This window comes from Salmo salar, chromosome ssa12 (assembly GCF_905237065.1).
Source record: "Salmo salar chromosome ssa12, Ssal_v3.1, whole genome shotgun sequence".
Classification (NCBI taxonomy): Eukaryota; Metazoa; Chordata; class Actinopteri; order Salmoniformes; family Salmonidae; genus Salmo; species Salmo salar.
Window position 1 is genome coordinate 53,846,464 of NC_059453.1, and position 18,541 is coordinate 53,865,004.

General features: G+C 44.2%; 2 protein-coding genes across 2 annotated transcripts in view; both read left to right on the forward strand.

Annotated features, from left to right (window-relative positions):
* Positions 1 to 6,276: 6,276 nt before the first annotated feature.
* Positions 6,277 to 11,254, forward strand: LOC106565312 (achaete-scute homolog 5). Its single transcript, XM_014132258.2, has 2 exons — positions 6,277 to 6,552; positions 9,768 to 11,254. Exon 2 carries the CDS (start codon positions 9,852 to 9,854, stop codon positions 10,614 to 10,616), a length of 765 nt encoding a protein of 254 aa, XP_013987733.1. The 5' UTR covers positions 6,277 to 6,552; positions 9,768 to 9,851; the 3' UTR covers positions 10,617 to 11,254.
* A 1,713-nt stretch (positions 11,255 to 12,967) lies between these two features.
* Positions 12,968 to 18,541, forward strand: part of LOC106565294 (dihydropyridine-sensitive L-type skeletal muscle calcium channel subunit alpha-1) — a 34,870-nt gene continuing 29,296 nt past the window's right edge. Inside the window, exons 1-2 of the mRNA XM_045692011.1 lie at positions 12,968 to 13,493; positions 16,084 to 16,189. Coding sequence (XP_045547967.1) covers positions 13,303 to 13,493; positions 16,084 to 16,189 — 297 coding nt within the window. The 5' untranslated portion in view covers positions 12,968 to 13,302. The remainder of the gene's footprint in view (positions 13,494 to 16,083; positions 16,190 to 18,541) is intronic.

An 18,541-nucleotide genomic window follows, 5' to 3' on the forward strand; every position in this document is an offset into this window, starting at 1 on the left:
ACATCCTGCTCTTTGCTAAATGGCTGCCCTGAAGCTCACCGACACCACCTATCTGTAGTAAATGGGAAAACCTTAAGGGTCACCAATTGCCACAGTGTGGGGGATATTTGGAATTATAAACCAAGGAGTTTTGGTTATGGATAGCCTCATGGTTGTACGATGTTACGCCCTGGATGCTGATTGATTGAAACAGAATTTCAGCCATGTGTATATCAGACAATATACCACAGGTATGACGCAAAAACACTTGTTTTCTGTTGTACATTATACATATACAAAAGTGTGTGGACACCCCTTCAAATTAGTGGATTCGTCTATTTCAGCTACACCCGTTGCTGACAGTTGTATCAAATCAAGCACACAGCCATGCGATCTCCATAGACAAACATTGGCAGTAGAATGGCCATACTGAAGAGCTCAGTGACTTTCACTGTGGCACCGTCATAGGATGCCAGCTTTACCAACAAGTCAGTTCGTCAAATTTATGCCCTGCTAGAGCTTCCCCGGTCAACTGTAAGTGCTGTTATTGTGAAGTGGAAACGTATAACAGCAAAAACGGCTCAGCCGCAAAGTGGTAGGCCACACAAGCTCACAGAACGGGACCACCGAGTGCTAAAGCATGTAAAAATCATTGCAACACTCACTACCGAGTTCCAAAGTGCCTCTGGAAGCAACGTCAGCACAATAACTGTTCGTCGGGAGCTTCATAAAATGGGTTTCCATGGCCGAACAGCCTAAGATCACCATGCGCAATGCCAAGCGTTGGCTGGAGTAGTGTAAACCTCGCCGCCATTGGACTCAGGAGCAGTGGAAACGTGTTCTCTGGAGTGATGAATCACGCTTCACCATCTGGAAGTCCGACGGATTAATCTGGGTTTGGTGGATACCAGATGAACACTACCTGCTCCAATGCATAGTGCCAACTGTAAAGTTTGGTGGAGGAGGAATGATGGTCTGGGGCTGTTTTTCATGGTTCAGGATAGGCCCCTGAGTTCCAGTGAAGGGAAATCTTAACGCTACAGCATCCAATGACATTCTAGACGATTCTGTGCTTCCAATTTTGTGGCAACAGTTTGGAGAAGGCCCTTTCTTGTTTTAGTATGACAATGCCCCCATGCACAAAGCGAGGTCCATACAGAGATGGTTTGTCGAGATCAGTGTGGAAGAACTTGACTGGCCTGCACAGAGCCCTGACCTCAACCACATCGAATACCTTTGGGATGAATTGGAACGCCGACTGCGAGCCAGGCCTCATCGCCCAACATTAGTGCCCGACCTCACTAATGCTCTTGTGGCTGAGTGAAGCAAGTCCCCACAGCAATGTTTCAACATCTAGTGGAAAGCCTTCCCAGAAGAGTGGAGGCTGTTATACCAGCAAAGGGAGGGACCAACTCCATTTTAACGCCCATTATTTTGGAATGAGATGTTCGACGTGCAGGTGTCCACATACTTTCTGTAATGTAGTGTATTTATGTTGGTAACCAGTTTATACTGTAATAGCAACAAGGCACCTCAGGGGTTTGTGGTATATGGCTGTATCCAGGCACACCGCATTGCTTAATCGACCACCAGAGGACTGATGTACTCGATACTGAGAGACATAACTGCAGTGAGTGTGGATTATTGGCCATGATGCGCACCTGTCCCAATACAATTCATTTGGTTTTGGGTTTGAGTTACAGTTCAAAACATTTTGTTTGCATATATAACACTGCTGGATGCAAATAATCAGATCTTCTGCCTGTTAGTACCTGACCACCATCAATAAACTCACCTGACTATGAAATAACTGCAGCAAACAGAATACCTCAATGGATTGAGACAACTACCATCTCCTTCATTGTCTTCCTTCATGTCAACAGTTGGCTTGATTATCTCATGTTGTTACTGCAGGACTTTCCTACTATTCAGATTGTCCCCTGGTTTCTGAAAAGAAGCAGAAGTCAGAACTACTGTGTGTGTGTGTCTGTCGAGTCAGTGGATTAGAAAGGATTTATAAGGGGATTTCATTAATCAAAGGCATAGCCGATGTTGAGGAGCTCTCCCCAGCCAGGAATGGGTGAGGGGAAGGTTTGGGTGAGTGAGAAGAGGAAGACAATCGAAATCCCTCATACTAACTGCCACCTCTAACGGACTAGGAGGCCCACAAACTTCATCTGTGGGAAATAAAATAATCTGTCAATAGCTGAAAACAGATCTCTGAATAATAAAGGCCTCAATCATGTATGATAAAAACGCCAGTATGGCAACCTTATGCCTGTCCAACCAGGAACGGAATGACCACGCTTAAACAGCAACTTTAATTAATGAATAAATACAATTATTAAATGTGCTTCTCATAATAATAATAAAAAAGTTTCCTGGTTATTTAATAAGGCAGGTCAGAATGTAAGGCACCAAATGACACCAACTCCATTTGGATCAATCGCGATTTTGCAGGGGTGCGCCTACACTTGAGGCGTGTTCAGTACGATAGAACAGTGTGCAATTCAATGGAAACTGTACTGTACTAAACGACCAGGAATGCATTCAGTATGATAGAACGGTGTTCAACATTAAAGTCAATGGACACGGTCCTGTACCAAACGACCAATTGAATACTGGGATGATTATGGTTGCCCAGAGGGTGAGTTTTGCGATTTAAAATGATCCCACCTCACCACACCCGCCAAACAGGAGCAAATGTACCTCAAAGGCTGTTGAAGAACGATGTGTACCGTTTTAGGGAAACATGTTGTTCAGTACAAACTGCCAGGAAGCACAGCAAACGTTGAACCGAACTGAACACACCCCTGGCTGGCATCTTTTGAAATTCAGAAGGCCCATAGACTTGGCAGAGGCTTTCAGAGGCGGGGGGCTTTATTCGGTTACTGGGTTGCTGAGGTGATGAATATGTAGCTCAGCCTATAAAAGTATGTCAATACAATTGATTGTTTTTCCTTGAAATAAGACAAGCGGCCTGTGTTGACCTTTCTCTATATGGACTACCTTCTTACCGGAGGAGGGAACAGCCTCTAGTCATTTCCTCTGTCATCTGTGTGACTGGATGTAATTTCCTTGTGGTGACTTCTGCTGTTCTGAAGTATGGTGGTTTCTGTCTCCACAGGGAGCCTTAGGCATTGTTATTGATGGAAGGTGAGGACAGACAGCTTTGAGGGGGTGGTGTGTGTGTGTGTGTGTGTGTGTGTGTGTGTGTGTGTGTGTGTGTGTGTGTGTGTGTGTGTGTGTGTGTGTGTGTGTGTGTGTGTGTGTGTGTGTGTGTGTGTGTGTGTGTGTGGTTATTGGAGAGGGGGGGGTTGCAGTTTGGGAGGCCAGTCTGAGTGCTTCTGCTTGTCCACAGCATGTCAGATTGACAGTACTGTGATCTACCCCCCCCTCAAACACGTGTGTGTGTGTGTGTGTGTATTGTGTGTGTGTGTATAGGTATGACTTTGAAAGAGTAACTCATCACTTCCTCTCTAACACACACCTGGTCCATACCTCCAGCCAGAGTGAGACACCTGCTTAGAAACAGCAGTTACAGGCAGGATGGATCAAACAGGTCTCCTACCTCGAAACTGTGGTCCTTTCAACTGGTAGTGTGGAATATAGACCAGAATCATCTTGAACAGAAACAATAGCCTGTTGGAGGTTATTATAGACTTTGAGTGTGTGCTTGCCTGTGTTCGTGTGTGTCACTGTGGAGCTGTCAGTGGTATGTCTCCACACTGTTCAACGACGGTGATGACTTCTCACCAAAACATCCTCTGACTTCACTGGACTGGGCACTTCTCCAGACAGATCGAAAAAGAGAGAAAAGAGATGGGGGACGTGTGTGTGCCTGTGTGTGTGTGTGCCTGTGTGTGTGTGTGTGTGTGTGTGTGTGCGTGTGTGTGCATGCGTGTGTGTGCGTGTATGTGTGTGTGTGTGTGTGTGTGTGTGTGTGTGTGTGTGTGTGTGTGTGTGTGTGTGTGTGTGTGTGTGTGTGTGTGTGCGTGTGTGTGCATGCGTGTGTGTGCGTGTATGTGTGTGTGTGTGTGTGTGTGTGTGTGTGTGTGTGTGTGTGTGTGGCGGCTGGTTGGTGTTGTATTTTGTTTAGTTTTGTTCCTCTGAGCGGATCCTTGTTTTCACATCCGTCCGATGGTGAGCGACACACCGTCACCCTTCGAAGTATTTATCCAAAACAGGTGAGGTGTGCATGTTGTGGTTGGTCTGACACACACTTAGAGAGTGTGACATAGTTCTGTTCTTCTCTTTAAAGGAAATGACCTGTCACATCTCATCTGTCACATTCTGTACATTTCCTGTTATAAGTGGACACAGTATCATGCAGCCTATAAATGATTGCATCGGGGTTACTTTGAGTCACTGAACACAGTAACCTATGTGGCATCAGCCAGTCATCAATTTCACACATAACCAGGAATGTGATGCACCTCAAAAATCTGAGGAGGCACATGAGCATGGCTGGGTGTGGTCCAAAGGGGGGCTAGGCCCCCAACCATAAGTTGCAGAATTCAGCATTTTCAAGCACCTGAAGTTGCTTTTTCCTGTCATCTAGAATCATTATCATTTTATTAACCTTTATTTAACTAGGCAAGACAGTTAAGAACAAGTTTTTATTCACAATGACGGCCTACCCCGGCCAAACCCTAACCAGGACGACGCTGGGCCAATTGTGCGCTGCCCTATGGGACTCCCTATCACAACCGGTTGTGATACAGCCTGGAATCGAACCAAGGTCTGTAGTGACACCTCTAGCACTGAGATGCCGTGCCTTATACCGCTGCGCCACTCGGGAGCCACATTTAATTCTATGTAAAAAATGTGTATATTTTTCATAAAGAAACTAAATATGCTTCTCTGGGTAAAAGATTGAAAGGAATGTGAGTCTTATTCGGTAGTTGTAGTAGTATTGTGGGAGTATTTCAGTGATTGTATTTCACTTTAGATTGTTAAGGAGCTCATTCCTGCTCTTCTATATTTGAAGGAGGAACACTTGAAGCGGTGACTTAAAGAGGGCATATAGATGCTGTTTTGAGGGGATGGCCATTCGAGCTCACACCAGTCGTCATGTGGCGATGATTGTTGTTTGGGGTCTTTAAAGTGTGTCGTCTGCGTTTGATGTGAGTGTGTGTGGATGTGTGTGTGTGTGTGCGTGCGTAAGTGTGTTTGGCATACGTGTGTGAAGTGTGTAAGAGACAGACATGGCTGCAACTCAATCCCCCTCTCTCTGACTGTCTGCGGCTCAGTCCCGGGTCTCTCATGTGTAAACCCTTCGACAACGGGAGACACACTCTTCTCTAATCACAGAGAACACAGGCCCAGACCTGCCCTGGGCAGCCCTGCAAATCACATGGCGTATAGATATTTTGTAATTTTAGTCATTTCTAATCCTTTAAACTGGTAAGAAAGAAGGAAGGAAGAGCCAAGAACCTGTCCTTATTTTCAATAATGGCATGGCAAGAAGGTGTACCACTCTCAAACAGAAACAGTTCAGTAGAATCTGTGCATTAGTCATCACAATAATATTCTACAGTGTTGATTCAGAGAATGGTTGATAGCAGGCACAGGTATGGTGCATTTACTGTAAATAATTATTAGTCCAAGATTTAGGAGAAGAGAGGAAAAGTGTGCTTCCTAGAAGGTGGTTCCACCCTTTAAATACCCTTTATTTAGTGGCCTATATCTTCATTCATTTCTATGATTCTGATGTAGACTGTTTAATCATGGTTGGAAGTGGGGGATTAGGGATAGGAAACAGCAAACAATCATTTCCAGGATGCAGCGCTTTGATTCAGCTCTGAACCAGTAACACTTGCTATTTCTGCAACTGACGTTTAGAGGCAGTTTGAACAGTCCCTTCCTGTGAGTGAATGAACAACAGATTTTTTTAGACAATGCTCACTGCATTAATAATAGAAGATAATAATAGAAGAATGCTGTGACATACTTATTAACCCAGCTTTTCCCAAACTCTGTCCACGCCCCCCCCCAGCACTACACAGCTGATTAAAATCATCAACTAATGATCAAGCTTTGATGATTTGAGTCAGCTGTCTAGTGTTAGGGCAAAAACCAAAACATGCACCCTTTGGCGTCCCTGGGACTGAGTTTAGGAAACGCTGGATTAACCTGTCTAAGAGATCAGTGAAGTCTGACTTGACACAACTTAACGCAGTAAGGTCGGGCTTCTCATTGATGTTAAACTATCATTAAACAATCTAATCGCCACTGGGAGTGGGTGTATTTATAAAATACCACACCTGCGATACTTCTTTAAGCCAAAAACAATATCTTCGTCTCAGTTGATCTCCCACCCATCTCTTTGTGGGTGGGGCGTACAGGGGTGAGAGTAGGTAATAGCTGGGATCCACCTCCCACCTGACACACTGCTACAGAGGACACCACTATCGACCACACCACCACAGAACACCTGAGAGGAACCACACCGAGGTCCTCACCCCAGACAGAGCACCCCAGGCTGGGTAGGGTCCTGCCTGTCTCCCCCTGAGCACCTGGAGGCCTGTTACTAAATGTGGAGGACCCTGACTATCACCTGTTCGTCTGAAGGTAAGATGGAGAGAGTCGAATGAAGACATCCGCAATGGAGAAAACACATTTGACTTTCTGGAGTACATATGATTCTATGCAAATAAATTCCATGAACTGGGACATGTGACATGTAAATAATGCGGGGTGAAGATGTATTTTGTGTGGCCAGGCCACACAGTGAATATCTACAGTAAATATAAAGGATTTGTTCAATATTTTCTGTCATTAGGTTATAGCCAATGTAAAAACCAATGTAAAAATTCAATGGACATCATCGTCTACATTGTACATGATGCTTTAATATTTAATATGATCTCTTGTGTTAGGTTCTTTGATAATGTGTAGAGTATAGGTAATATAAAATAGATAGTAGAATATAGATAGTATAGATAGATCATCTAAAGTCCTATAGATATTCATGCCGTTGTACTTGTGAATAGTAAGGCATTATAACTATGCATGTATTACTGTGTATATATTCTAGCTAAGTCCTAATACTTTGAATGCAAAGACAAGCTCATCATACATGATTCCTCATCTTTACTTCACTCTGGGGTAGTTTTTCCCCAAGCACAAGGACACAGCATGCCGATGGTGGTGTGTGTGTCTGTGTTTGTGTCTATGGGTCTGTGTGTGTTAATTTTCACTTCAAAAGACATATACAACTGTCAAAGTTATATACAATAACTCTCACCTTCAAATGCTTAAGTGGTTTTGGCAGACGTTCCAAACTGTCTTTGGGAAACCCAACACTGGCTTAAAGAGAGGGGAATTCCTCATCTCTCTCTCTCTCTCTCTATTTCTCTCTCTGTTGCTTCTCAGATCAATTGACTTTTGATTGAAAATAAAGTAGAAGTAGGGGAGAGTGGGGTATGTTGAGCCATTTCTTACATTCAGCATCACTACATCAAGCGAAATATAGCATTCCTTCCAAAAACGATATCTACATATATTTCAGGATGTTGTGTATCCCTGGAAATAATCAGAATTCATGTAAACATAACATTTTTGAAAACATAGCTTGTCGAAGGAAAGTGATATCTTGGCACGACTTAGTTAGGGACAGGGTATATTGAGCCGCCTTGTGGTAAGTGGGCTATGGTGTTCTGTGACAGTGGGGTGATGATGCTAGTAGGTCAAAGGTTAATTTATGGTATTGGGGTGTGGCATACTGTATATTTTAAATGTATGCCTACATTCCGATATAGATCTCTCTGTTCAATATCTCTTCCATTTCTTGACCAGTAATCTGGGACAAGGATGGTGTTTACATGTGCCAATTCGTACTAAGCCCATGAAACTGGTCTGCGAGATTCTTGATATAATTAGCAAGCTCAGACTCCATATCATCAGCTAAACCCTTGTGGGCCTCTGCTACTCTATCATAGCCTCTCTTTCGCACAGCTACATGTTCATTTTGTTTTTTGTCAATGTGCCTATTCAGTTTCACTATCTAGGGTTCCATCCAATTGGCGACAGATTTTCATGCACCTAATTCAAAAATATGCATTAAAACAATATGAACATTTTCACACCAGATTGACTTGTTGCGGATATAAGGCTGTGCGTGATGTGGTAGTGAACATACAAATAACTTTTGCTGTTAAATTTCCATGTACTGAACAAAAAAAATACAACTTAAATGCATTTTCAACTCTACTGATGACTTTGTCACGAACAATGTTGCTTTATAACGCTAATGTGGCCACTCTGGATTGGTCTTTGCATGCTCACCAACAGCTCGCTCCTACAGTATGGGTGTAGCCTGGATTATGAGATTATTATGGACAAAAGAGCAAGAATTTTTATTTGTCTAATGGCAGCCAAGCTACAATCATTATGTCATCAGAATAAGACCCTCAATATTTATTGGAAAAGAGCAAGAAGTTCTTCAGCGTTTTTAGTCATGAATCTTGTTCTGGAGGCAGCTCTGCACTAGCTGGCACATAAGATCTGATTTTTAAACCTGACCCTAACCTTGACCCTAAGCTTAACCACACTGCTAAGCCAAATACCTAACCCTAACCTTAAATCGTTTTCAGGACTTTTTAGTCCTACAACAATAGCCATTTTGACTTTGCAGTTGACCTATCTACGTGGTAATCGCTCAGTTCTGCCTCCAGGAAAAGATTGCTCGCATAATTAATTTTAGAGAGGCAAAAAAATCCCACCTTGTTTAGCGTATTTTGTTTTGTCGACATTTGTAAAGTTTACCGACAAATTTGCTGTGTCCATCAAGCCTGTCGTGAAATGTTTTATCCAGCATGTACTTTACTCGCATAAAAAGGTTGGATGGAAACCTGGTTATTCAGTCGATGTTTTCCATCCCTTGTTGCTGCTCAAATAGACTTATTCCCTTTTCTCCCTTCCTTGACTGCTCTCTCAAGAACTTCAAGCACGGCTAGAGCCCTGCTTGCTTTACGTTTCTATACACGGGGCATGATGATGTCTGCTCTGTAACAATAGAAATGCACTATCTTGAGTTCATATGCATGACACATTGCAGGCATACTATGCATATTATGCATAAAACGGACCAAATCTAATCATAATTTATATGGGGTATGGTGGCCATTGGCTCAACTTACCCCATGGCCATTGGCTCACCTTATCCTAAGGCAAACATTTTGACTATATTAGCCCACACAGCTACAAGGATGCACTTCATGCTCTGTTTAGGACCTGATATTGTAGCTTATAGAGACTCCAGCTGATATATAAAGCAATCTACTTTGGTTTAGATACAAGCATCATGAAACCTATAACACAATAAATCATTTAAGTTAAAAAATTGTTTACCTAACTTGCTTACCACTTTTTTTCATGTGGTTTCTTCCTTCACAGACTCCATGAAATGATGACCTCATCCTAAATATTTGGTCACATGATACATTTTGTGTATGGTTTCCTTGAAACAAGGGGTGGCTCAACTAACCCTTTGACTCAACTTACCCCACTCTCTCCTACAATAAAGCCAGATAGTAGTCTTGGATTTGCATACTTTCAGTGTGATTGCAAATGCTCTGATTTTCAGGTTACGGTAAAGATCTTCCTTTGGTTTCTTAGCACAAAGTGCAGCTATCTAATCCCTTACCTCTGAAGTGTATATGGCCTCATTGCATCTTTAAATACATGCAGCAGTCCTTATTATCTTCAAAACCTCCTGTGTTTGATTAGGGCGGCTCATTTAACTAAGTTCTAACCTTTCATCCGGTCTTAATTCACTTCCACAGATCTACAAGAGGAGAGTGTTTGATGATGAAGCTCCACCTTGTTTCTCCTTCTACTTGAGGCCAACAAGTTCAACAGAAAACTGGATGCCACAAGTGGAGGAAAGTTACAACTCACTCGCTGCTCCGATCCCTTATCCATCCATTTGTCTTAAGAGTCTCTCTCTCTCTGTCTGCACCATCACCATGAGTGCTGTCTTCTCCCACCCCTTCGTAGACCAGCGGCCCACCTACCTAAACAGAGGCAGCAGCCTGCCGTATGGTCTGTCTCCCTCTAGTGGCTACTCTGAGAACCGCCCAAACACCCACTCCGACCACCTCCACTCTGGCTCTGACCCTCTGGCCCACACAGTGCCCTTCCTCCTCTACCCCACCACAATGGACCCTGGAGGCCTCTATGAAGCCTCGTTCCGGGGCCCTGGAGGCCCCAATCTCCTCCCTTACTTGTCCCCATTCCACCACGGGCACTTTGGGGTGTACGAGTGCCCTTTCGAGCCAGCGTTCATCCAGAAGCGTAACGAGCGGGAGCGTCAGAGGGTGAAGTGTGTGAACCAGGGTTATGCCAAGCTGAGGGACCACCTGCCAGGGGCTGCCAGTGAGAAGAGGCTCAGTAAAGTGGAGACACTGAGGGCAGCAATTAATTATATTAAATACCTGCAGGGACTGGTGGAGGGGCAGGGGAAGGGCAGAGAGGGGTATGAGGGGGGACAGGTGTGCCACAGCCCCAGTTCTGCCCACTGTAGGACGGAGGACTCGGACCACAGCAATGGGGGGTCACCTCGCTCTCTCTCAGACTCCTCCTCTTCCTCCGCGGGGATAGACTGTGAGGAGTCAGCGGGCTCTGGGACCTAGATGATTGTGGGTAGTGTAGTTTGTGAGCAAGACTGTGGCTAGACATTTGTGGATTGAGGTAGGACTTCCCTCTCTCCAAGGACTGCTCACGAAACATCAAACCCTGAGCACAAAGATATATAATTTAAGATTTTTCAGTAGATACTATGTTATGTATTGTCAATGTGTCTTGTTTTTTTGCCACTAAAATGTTTTACCAAACCTCTTTCAGAAGCTGATTATGTTAAAGAAGATGTCATGAACACTTCAGATTTGAAGATTAACACCTGAAACTCAGAAAGCAATCCCAGCTAGCACATAACGTTCTGAGAACAGCTCTAAGTTTTTAGAGCTTGGTGAGACCGTGGTTGTCCTATGGTTATTTTGCACACAACCTTCCATCAACCTTTTGGGAATGGTGCATAGTTGTTTGGCTTTGGAATAGTCTCCGCTAATTTAAGGAACTTGATTTAAAAAAATCGTAGTATTTCATTACTTTAAAAGAAAGTTTCCGAAATGGTCAAACAGGGTTACATTTCATTTAAATGTTGGTAATTATCTTGGAATGTTCTCTAACTGGTTTGACATTAGGAATGTTCTCAAATAATGTTCTTAAGAAACAATGTTCTTCTGTTTGAATTTCAGTACTTCAGCATAACGTTTCTTACAGGTTTCCTCATGGTTCTATTTAAAGTCACGTTCTCGGAACAATTTGAGAACGTGACTTTAAATAGAAGAAAACTTTCCATAAAAAAAACACAAAAAAACATTTGATGCTGAGAACATATACATTCCATTCTCGGCCTCAACAAAACTCTCTCTATCCACTATCCTGTTAAGTGTGTTCAGGTGTGTTGGCTGCGCCCACTAATTGGCCACACCTGATCTTATTGAGTGCTTTTTTTCCTTTGGAATGGGGTCTGTTTGAACAGACTAAAATAAACAGCCTTGTATGCATAAAAAACATGGCATGCTAGCTCCATCCTGGTGGCGCAGTAGACTAATTCCATGAATAGAGAAGAGAAGATTATAGGTTTGAATCTCACTAAATAAAAAAATTTTTTATAATAAATATGTTTGCATGATTAATGCCTAAGGAAAGGAATTTCCATGTGTCCTAATTGTGCTTGGATTTCAAGAAGTTAACCCAAAATAAGATAGCAGTGTTATTAAAAGACTTTCAGTGAAAGTTTTAAGGAAGTTATTCAAAAACCTCAAAATAACCAATAATTTCAGTTCTCAGAGCGTTAATAAAACCTCCCAGGAAAAATTTCAAGGAACCAGAGTAAAATGTTCTCAGAACCTCTCTGCAACCTAAAAAAGAAACATTCCCAGAACAGTCAAAATGTTCACTTCTGTTCTCAGAACGTTTAAAAAACGTTCAGTTCCTACAACCAATGTGAAACTAAAAACATACTTTTCCACAACTTCCAAGGAACCAAATGTGTTAATTGGGATGAATTCAAGTACGCAATGTTTATTGTGTTTCAAAATGAGAAACTGACTATTGTAGCAACACGTTATTGTTATAAAAAAAAATGGTATTTCCCAAAACAAACTGTAGTTAATTGTATTACAGCGCATGACATCTTTTGGAAATTTCAGGTGATATTAAGTCACAACTTTTCACGAATACAGTTTTTGGAAAAGAAACAGATTCTACAATGGGACAACTGATACTTGGATGCAATTGTTTTGTGGGGTTAGACAGTATTCATAATGGTGTTAATCTAGTTAGTCTAATTTGTAGTAAAACTGTAGTTCACCATAATTGTGCTTAATCGTCATACCTGGGGCCTATCATTAATGTTTGGTTGCTGTGTTTGGGTTCTATGAATACAAAGCCTTTCACAAACCCTGTTATATAACACAAAGCATTAGGCAGGATAGAGCACAAATTGATACCATAAATAGTATTTGTTTCATCATAAGAGTCACCAACTGTTGACACAGATCTCACTGGCAATAATTCACAGACACGTTTCCCACCATCGACTCCATTCCATGGTGTTAACTCTGCTCCCAAACATACATGTCAGAGGTCGTGAAGGATTAGGTCAACCAATGAGGAGACACTCCAACTCCGTCGGGCATTGTAGTAGCCATCGTGTCTGTGAAGGCCAATAAAAAATGATTGAAAGTCAAATAGCACAACCAATGTCGGGGGACTCAGTGTTACAACCAATGACAGGACATTACTCCAACCCTGTTACCCAATGACACGATACTACTATAGGGCCGACAACAAGATAGTATATGCCTTACGCTGCCTTAACCTTCACTCTTGGTAAATGTGCCCCCCCCCCTCCCCAGAATGACACTCATTGTCTATATTTATTCTCTCCGCTGACCAACTGTTCCTCCAACCAATACACAGGCACAGGTCTGTCATCTCAGAAAGGGAGAGAGAGAGGGGGAATGACCGAGAAAGAGTACAGGGAGATATAGACAACAGAGAGGAGAGAGGAGTGTTGTGGAAGAAATGAGTGCCTACCCAGCAGGTTATGAAGAGGACTAGTTGGACCTGGACTAGTTGAGCAGGTGAATTGCTAGCTGACCTGGTGGAATACAGCACTGAAAGCAACCATCTTCACTTGGGCCAGTATCTGGACGACCAGGTCAAGTTGGGGGTACAATAGCTGGCTGGCTGAAGAGGCCATTCTAGCGACCATCTTCACTTCCTCCAAATTCCCCAGGTAGAGCCAAGATGGCGGAGAGTGGCGGCGAGCCTAACCTGCAGTCCTACATTATGGACGAGGAAACTCTGAAGAGGAAGCAGAAGGAGAAGCTGAAGAAGCTCCTGGCCACGGGGGGAAACCCTCGGCCCACACGCTCCCTCTTCTTCCTCACACTAAAGAACCCCTTCCGCAAAGCTGCCATCAACATTGTGGAATGGAAGTATCCTTTAGGGGTCAGGGGTCAAGGGTCAGGGGTTAGAGGTCAGGAGGGTGTGGGAACAGGAAACGGTTGTCACTAGATAACATTGCTCAGAGTTGTGTGTAGAAATGAAGTAGCTTGGTCCCAGATCTGTTTGAGCTGCCTTGTCAACACAGCACAAACAGGCTAGATAAGAAGAGTTTGGCCATTGTCTTTTAAACCAGGAAGCATGGTCAAGCTGTTAGAAATAATGGAAGCACAGTGCGTTCATACCATAAATGTCTAACATGGCCAGATAGTGAAGCCTGTCTGTGGATTGGCAGTATAGCAAATGATTGTTTATGACATTGATACATTTGGTCTTGTATTAATGGTCATTGCAACCCAGCAGTGTTTCCCACATCGTGCCCCAAGCCCAGTTTCTATTGAGGTCATGGATAGCAACTGGGTTGTTAGAGAGTTAAGGATTTGTGTTTTTGGTGTATGACAGAGAGGTATTTGATCAGCTAATCAAATAGCTACCTAGACTATTTTCATTGCCCCCCCCTTTTAGGCTGCTGCTACTATGTTTATTATCTATGCATAGTTATATTAACTCAACCTACATGTACATATTACCTCATTACCTCGACTAACCGGTGTCCCCGCACATTAACTCTGTACCGGTACCACATGTATATAGCCTCGCTAATGTTATTTTACTGCTGCTCTTTAATGAATTGTTTCTTAAATGTTATTTTTTACTTAACACGTCTTTTTCTTTAAACTGCATTGTTGGTTAAGGGCTTGTAAGTAAGCATTTCACTGTAAGGTCTACCTACAGCTGTTGTATTCGTCAAATGCAATTTAATTTGATTTGACTTGTTTTGAATGGGTGGTAGCAGCAGAGCGTCTGGGAACAACTGCTTCAGGGATCTGAGGAATGGCTGCCTTCGTGATGAGTCAACCCTTTATAAAGCACCTCCCGTTGACTCTCCTATTGTCTTGTATTGAATAAGGTGACAGACGGTTGGACCATATCTATGTATAGCCGTAGAGTTATAACCACTCTGATACGCTCACACATTACAGTACAACACACACGTTATAACCATGGGACACAGCCCTTACATTTTATGGTGGTCCGGTCCAATATGCAGACATGCTGAACTGTAGAGTGGCTTGAGCATCAGAGCAACAGGTCGATAACTCCGGGTTTCAGAACAACATGCAGTAGCATTAGGGTAGTGCGGAGACGACCCATATTGGGTGGTGACAGGAACACAACAGAGTACATTTCTGTTAGAATCATCTTGCAAATGCAAATTGTCTCGAGGACAAATCCACCACAGCTCAGAATCACAATTTAACCGTGTGCGTGCCATAGAATCCAAGGTTACAGTTCTGTTTTGGTAGTGAGTAATGACTGTGGCTGCAGTAATGATTCACTGAGATGTTGTTATAATCCAGGGAAGCTGTTGATGGACATTTTTTGACATGTAAAATATGAGTTTGTTAAAGCGGCGGTGTGATGATATTCCTGGGGACGGACGGACAGCTGTCCTCCCACATCACAGCCTAAAAACAGACGCGCTAAGCTAAGAGAATGCTGCCTCAGACACAGACTGGTGGTGGAATTGGGTACTGCAGTCTGAGTGGGGAACAGCATGATGACTATAACATTTGTTTTATTTAACTAGGCAAGTCAGCTAAGAACAAATTGTTATTTACAATGACGGCCTAGGAACAGTGGGTCAACTGCCTTGTTCAGGGGCAGAACGACAGATTTTTACCTTGTCAGCTCAAGGATTCGATCTAGCAACCTTTCGGTTACTGGCCCAACACTCTAACCACTAGGCTACCTGCCACCCCCTATGAAGTTGTAGTTGATTATCCATGGTATTACCCTGATTAAAGCTTTGTACTATTACGCACCCAGGAGTGCAACATTGCACAGCATTGACCTTTTGAATGTGCTGTACTGAATGGATCCAGATATTTGAACTCGCCACCATCTTTACCACAGGTGCCTACATAAATAGATCCGATTATCTTCTAACTGACCCATTGTTGGCCTCAAATGTCTTCCAGTGTGTTTTCGATACCCTTGGCTATATGGGGAAGTCCCTATTGAGGGGTTCCACACCCTGTACATTAGTTAAACTGAAAGAGACTCACTTTATTGACGTGTTTGACATTTTGTGATTCAGATGCATGGCCAAGATTGCTAGTTATGGTTACTCTGTAACAATAGTTATCCTGTAACTGATACAAAACTAGCACGAGCGCTAGTTTCCTGTCACATGAAGTCTACAGTGGCATGTTAAACCATGCACCTTATGGTTATTTAGATAGTGAACATCGTCTAATAGGTGGGTGAGGTTGAAATATCTCACTGAGATCCATGTGTACTTCCTGTAGGCATTGAATGGTGGAATAGCTATCCATATCCATCCATATCCATCCATATCGTTTGGTTAAGTAACATCAGTGTTTGAGTAAGAAAGGAAAATACCCCACACAGTATCTAATGGTATATTTTAAAATTAGATTATTTCCTACACCCTGCAGTTCTGTAATCTGCTGGATGTGTACAATGTCGCTTGAACCTTTCCTGAGCGTTCCCCTTCAGACCGTTTGAGATCATCATCCTGCTGACCATCTTTGCCAACTGTGTGGCCCTGGCTGTGTTCCTGCCCATGCCTGAGGAGGACAGCAATAACACCAACAGCAACCTGGTGAGTCTGGACCCAATACACACCATCTCATATGGATTGAAAGTGATGGAGATCGTAATACTGCTAGTTGTGGTTTAATTCATTTAGGTTGAGAAGCAGAGTTCTACTTCAAATACTTGTTTTGATGTCTCACTATGGGATTTGCTGTCGGAAATAGACAGGTCAAGTGGCGAATGAGGTGAGCCCCTCCCTCTTTATAAGGTGCCACTCGCCCCACCCTCTGGTCATTCTCACTTTCTTCCTTGCGAAGATCCCTACGCTCTCTGAAGCTCTCCTCAGCACGACTTGACCCCTGTCTTCTTGCTTAACTGTTCTCAGGTGAACTGCGAGGTTACGCTGCCAAACGTAGGACCTCAGCTCTCGCCCTTTGTGTTGAGTACTGACCGAAAGGAACGTTTTTGCTTAGAATAGAATTCTAATTATCCGGTTGCAGCCAGCGTCACATGGCTAGCTACTGAGACTTGGCTTGCGCAAGCCACAAGGCCTAGCTAATCCAGCTAGCTCGCTGCAAGGCCAGCTAAGCACCACTAGCTTTTCTACCTGCAAGGGTAAAAATGGCTAGCTCTCCTCTCTCGTTTAGCTCAACCTGTGTTCACTCGTTTTGTGTTGACTAAACGGACCAATCCAGCCTCACAAGCGTGGCGGTCAAGAGACTGCCACGCTTGTGGTCACCAACAGACTATGCTGCAACACGCTTTTCTTCGTGTTAGGTGAACACTAGCTAGCTAAAACTAGCTTCGCAGCTACACACAGCTAGCACTCTCTTAACCCGAGTTTACAAACTTTTTGTTTTCTTCTCTGAGTGATGTAACCTGCTGCCTGAGCAGGGCCGCTGCCAAAGCACCGCACACCGTGTCCATGCAGGGCCATGATTGCAGTCAAGGATACACACTCCTTGTGTATCAACTGCTTGGTGGTTGAGCATGGCAAAGCAGCACTCACTAACCCTGAGTCCTGTGTACGTTGTAGGAAGATGCCTAAGACCTGCCTTAAACAGACTGTTCTCCCTCACAGCCTGGGGGCAATAAGGCTAACTCTCAACCCCAACCCTCCTGGGCTGAGGTTATGGATGGTTTTGAAGTCCTAGCAGTTGGGAAGGGGGAGGGGACATCGCAAGGCCCTCTAGCACCCTAAGCAAAGCATCTTTTCCCAGACAAAAAATTTCCGGCTCATCGACACCTGCAGGCGGGCAGCGACCAGGCTCAATATTGAGTGGCCTGCATCCCCTAGGGCGCGAAAGGGACTGGCTCAATAGGAGGTGGACTGGCTCAATGGGAGGAGGCTCCTTTCTGACACCGTCTCAGGGAAACAACTCCTCCCAGCAGGTGGAAGGCAAACGCAACTGGGTCAAAACCCTGTCTTGCAAGGTACTCACCAGACACTTAGTCGGAATGAACATGAAGGGCAAGGAGAAGCTGGGTTTTAGCAAGCCCAAGGTATGCATGGCTCAACCGGTGGTTGAGCCATCCATACCTCGGCATTGTCTGGCACTACTCTTCCTGGAAACACGGAGTGCTTTTCTGCCTCCATCTTCCAGAAGGTGTACGTGTTGACGGCACGTTCAGTACGGGCGTTGAACGTTATGGCCATACTGATGGCTTATCAGAATGATTTGAGATTGGCAATCTACTAGCCATTGGCACAGCCAACTCCAACTTCTGGGAGGAGATCTGTGTTGTAGCAGACCTTAACCTCCGGGCCTCCAGATTCACCATAGAAGGCTGTGGGAGTGCCATGAGTTTCGCTGTGTCGGAGGAGAGAGCCCTATGGTTAAAATTGTCCATCTTGTTGGACAAGGAGAAAGCAGATTTCCCTGATGCTCTGATTGAGCCTAAGGAACGGTTTTGGCCGGCTATCACCGCCATGCAGCAGAAGTGCGAACATTGAAAGAAAGAGGGCGAAGCCTTCAACTTCTGCCTGTCCTGCAGATCCGGGTACCGTGGCTACACGGTCTACCCTTTCACAAGCCGTGGCCTCGTGGCAGGGAGCGGGCAGCACACTGGCTCCAGCGGTAGAGAGGGACAGCCAACAGTTCATACCATGTCCTGGCCTGTTCCCTCTCAGGTGGAGCACAGACTTTCCCCCCACATCACTATGGGGGAGAAGCACATCTGTGCTCCTAAAACCCTATACCCCGTGCAACGGCTCATTCCTATGCGTCCACTCATAGGGAAGACGAAGGGATTGCACTCAACCACCAAGTGCCCTCCTTGCCACAGCTCTCCGCTCAATCCAGCTCGCCAAGGGCACAGAGCAAAAATACAACAAAAGGGCGCCTCGCCATGAAGCCACCAGAGGGTGCTTCATCAACACTGGTGAGCAAGAGTCTAACTTGTGGGCAACTCGCTGCAA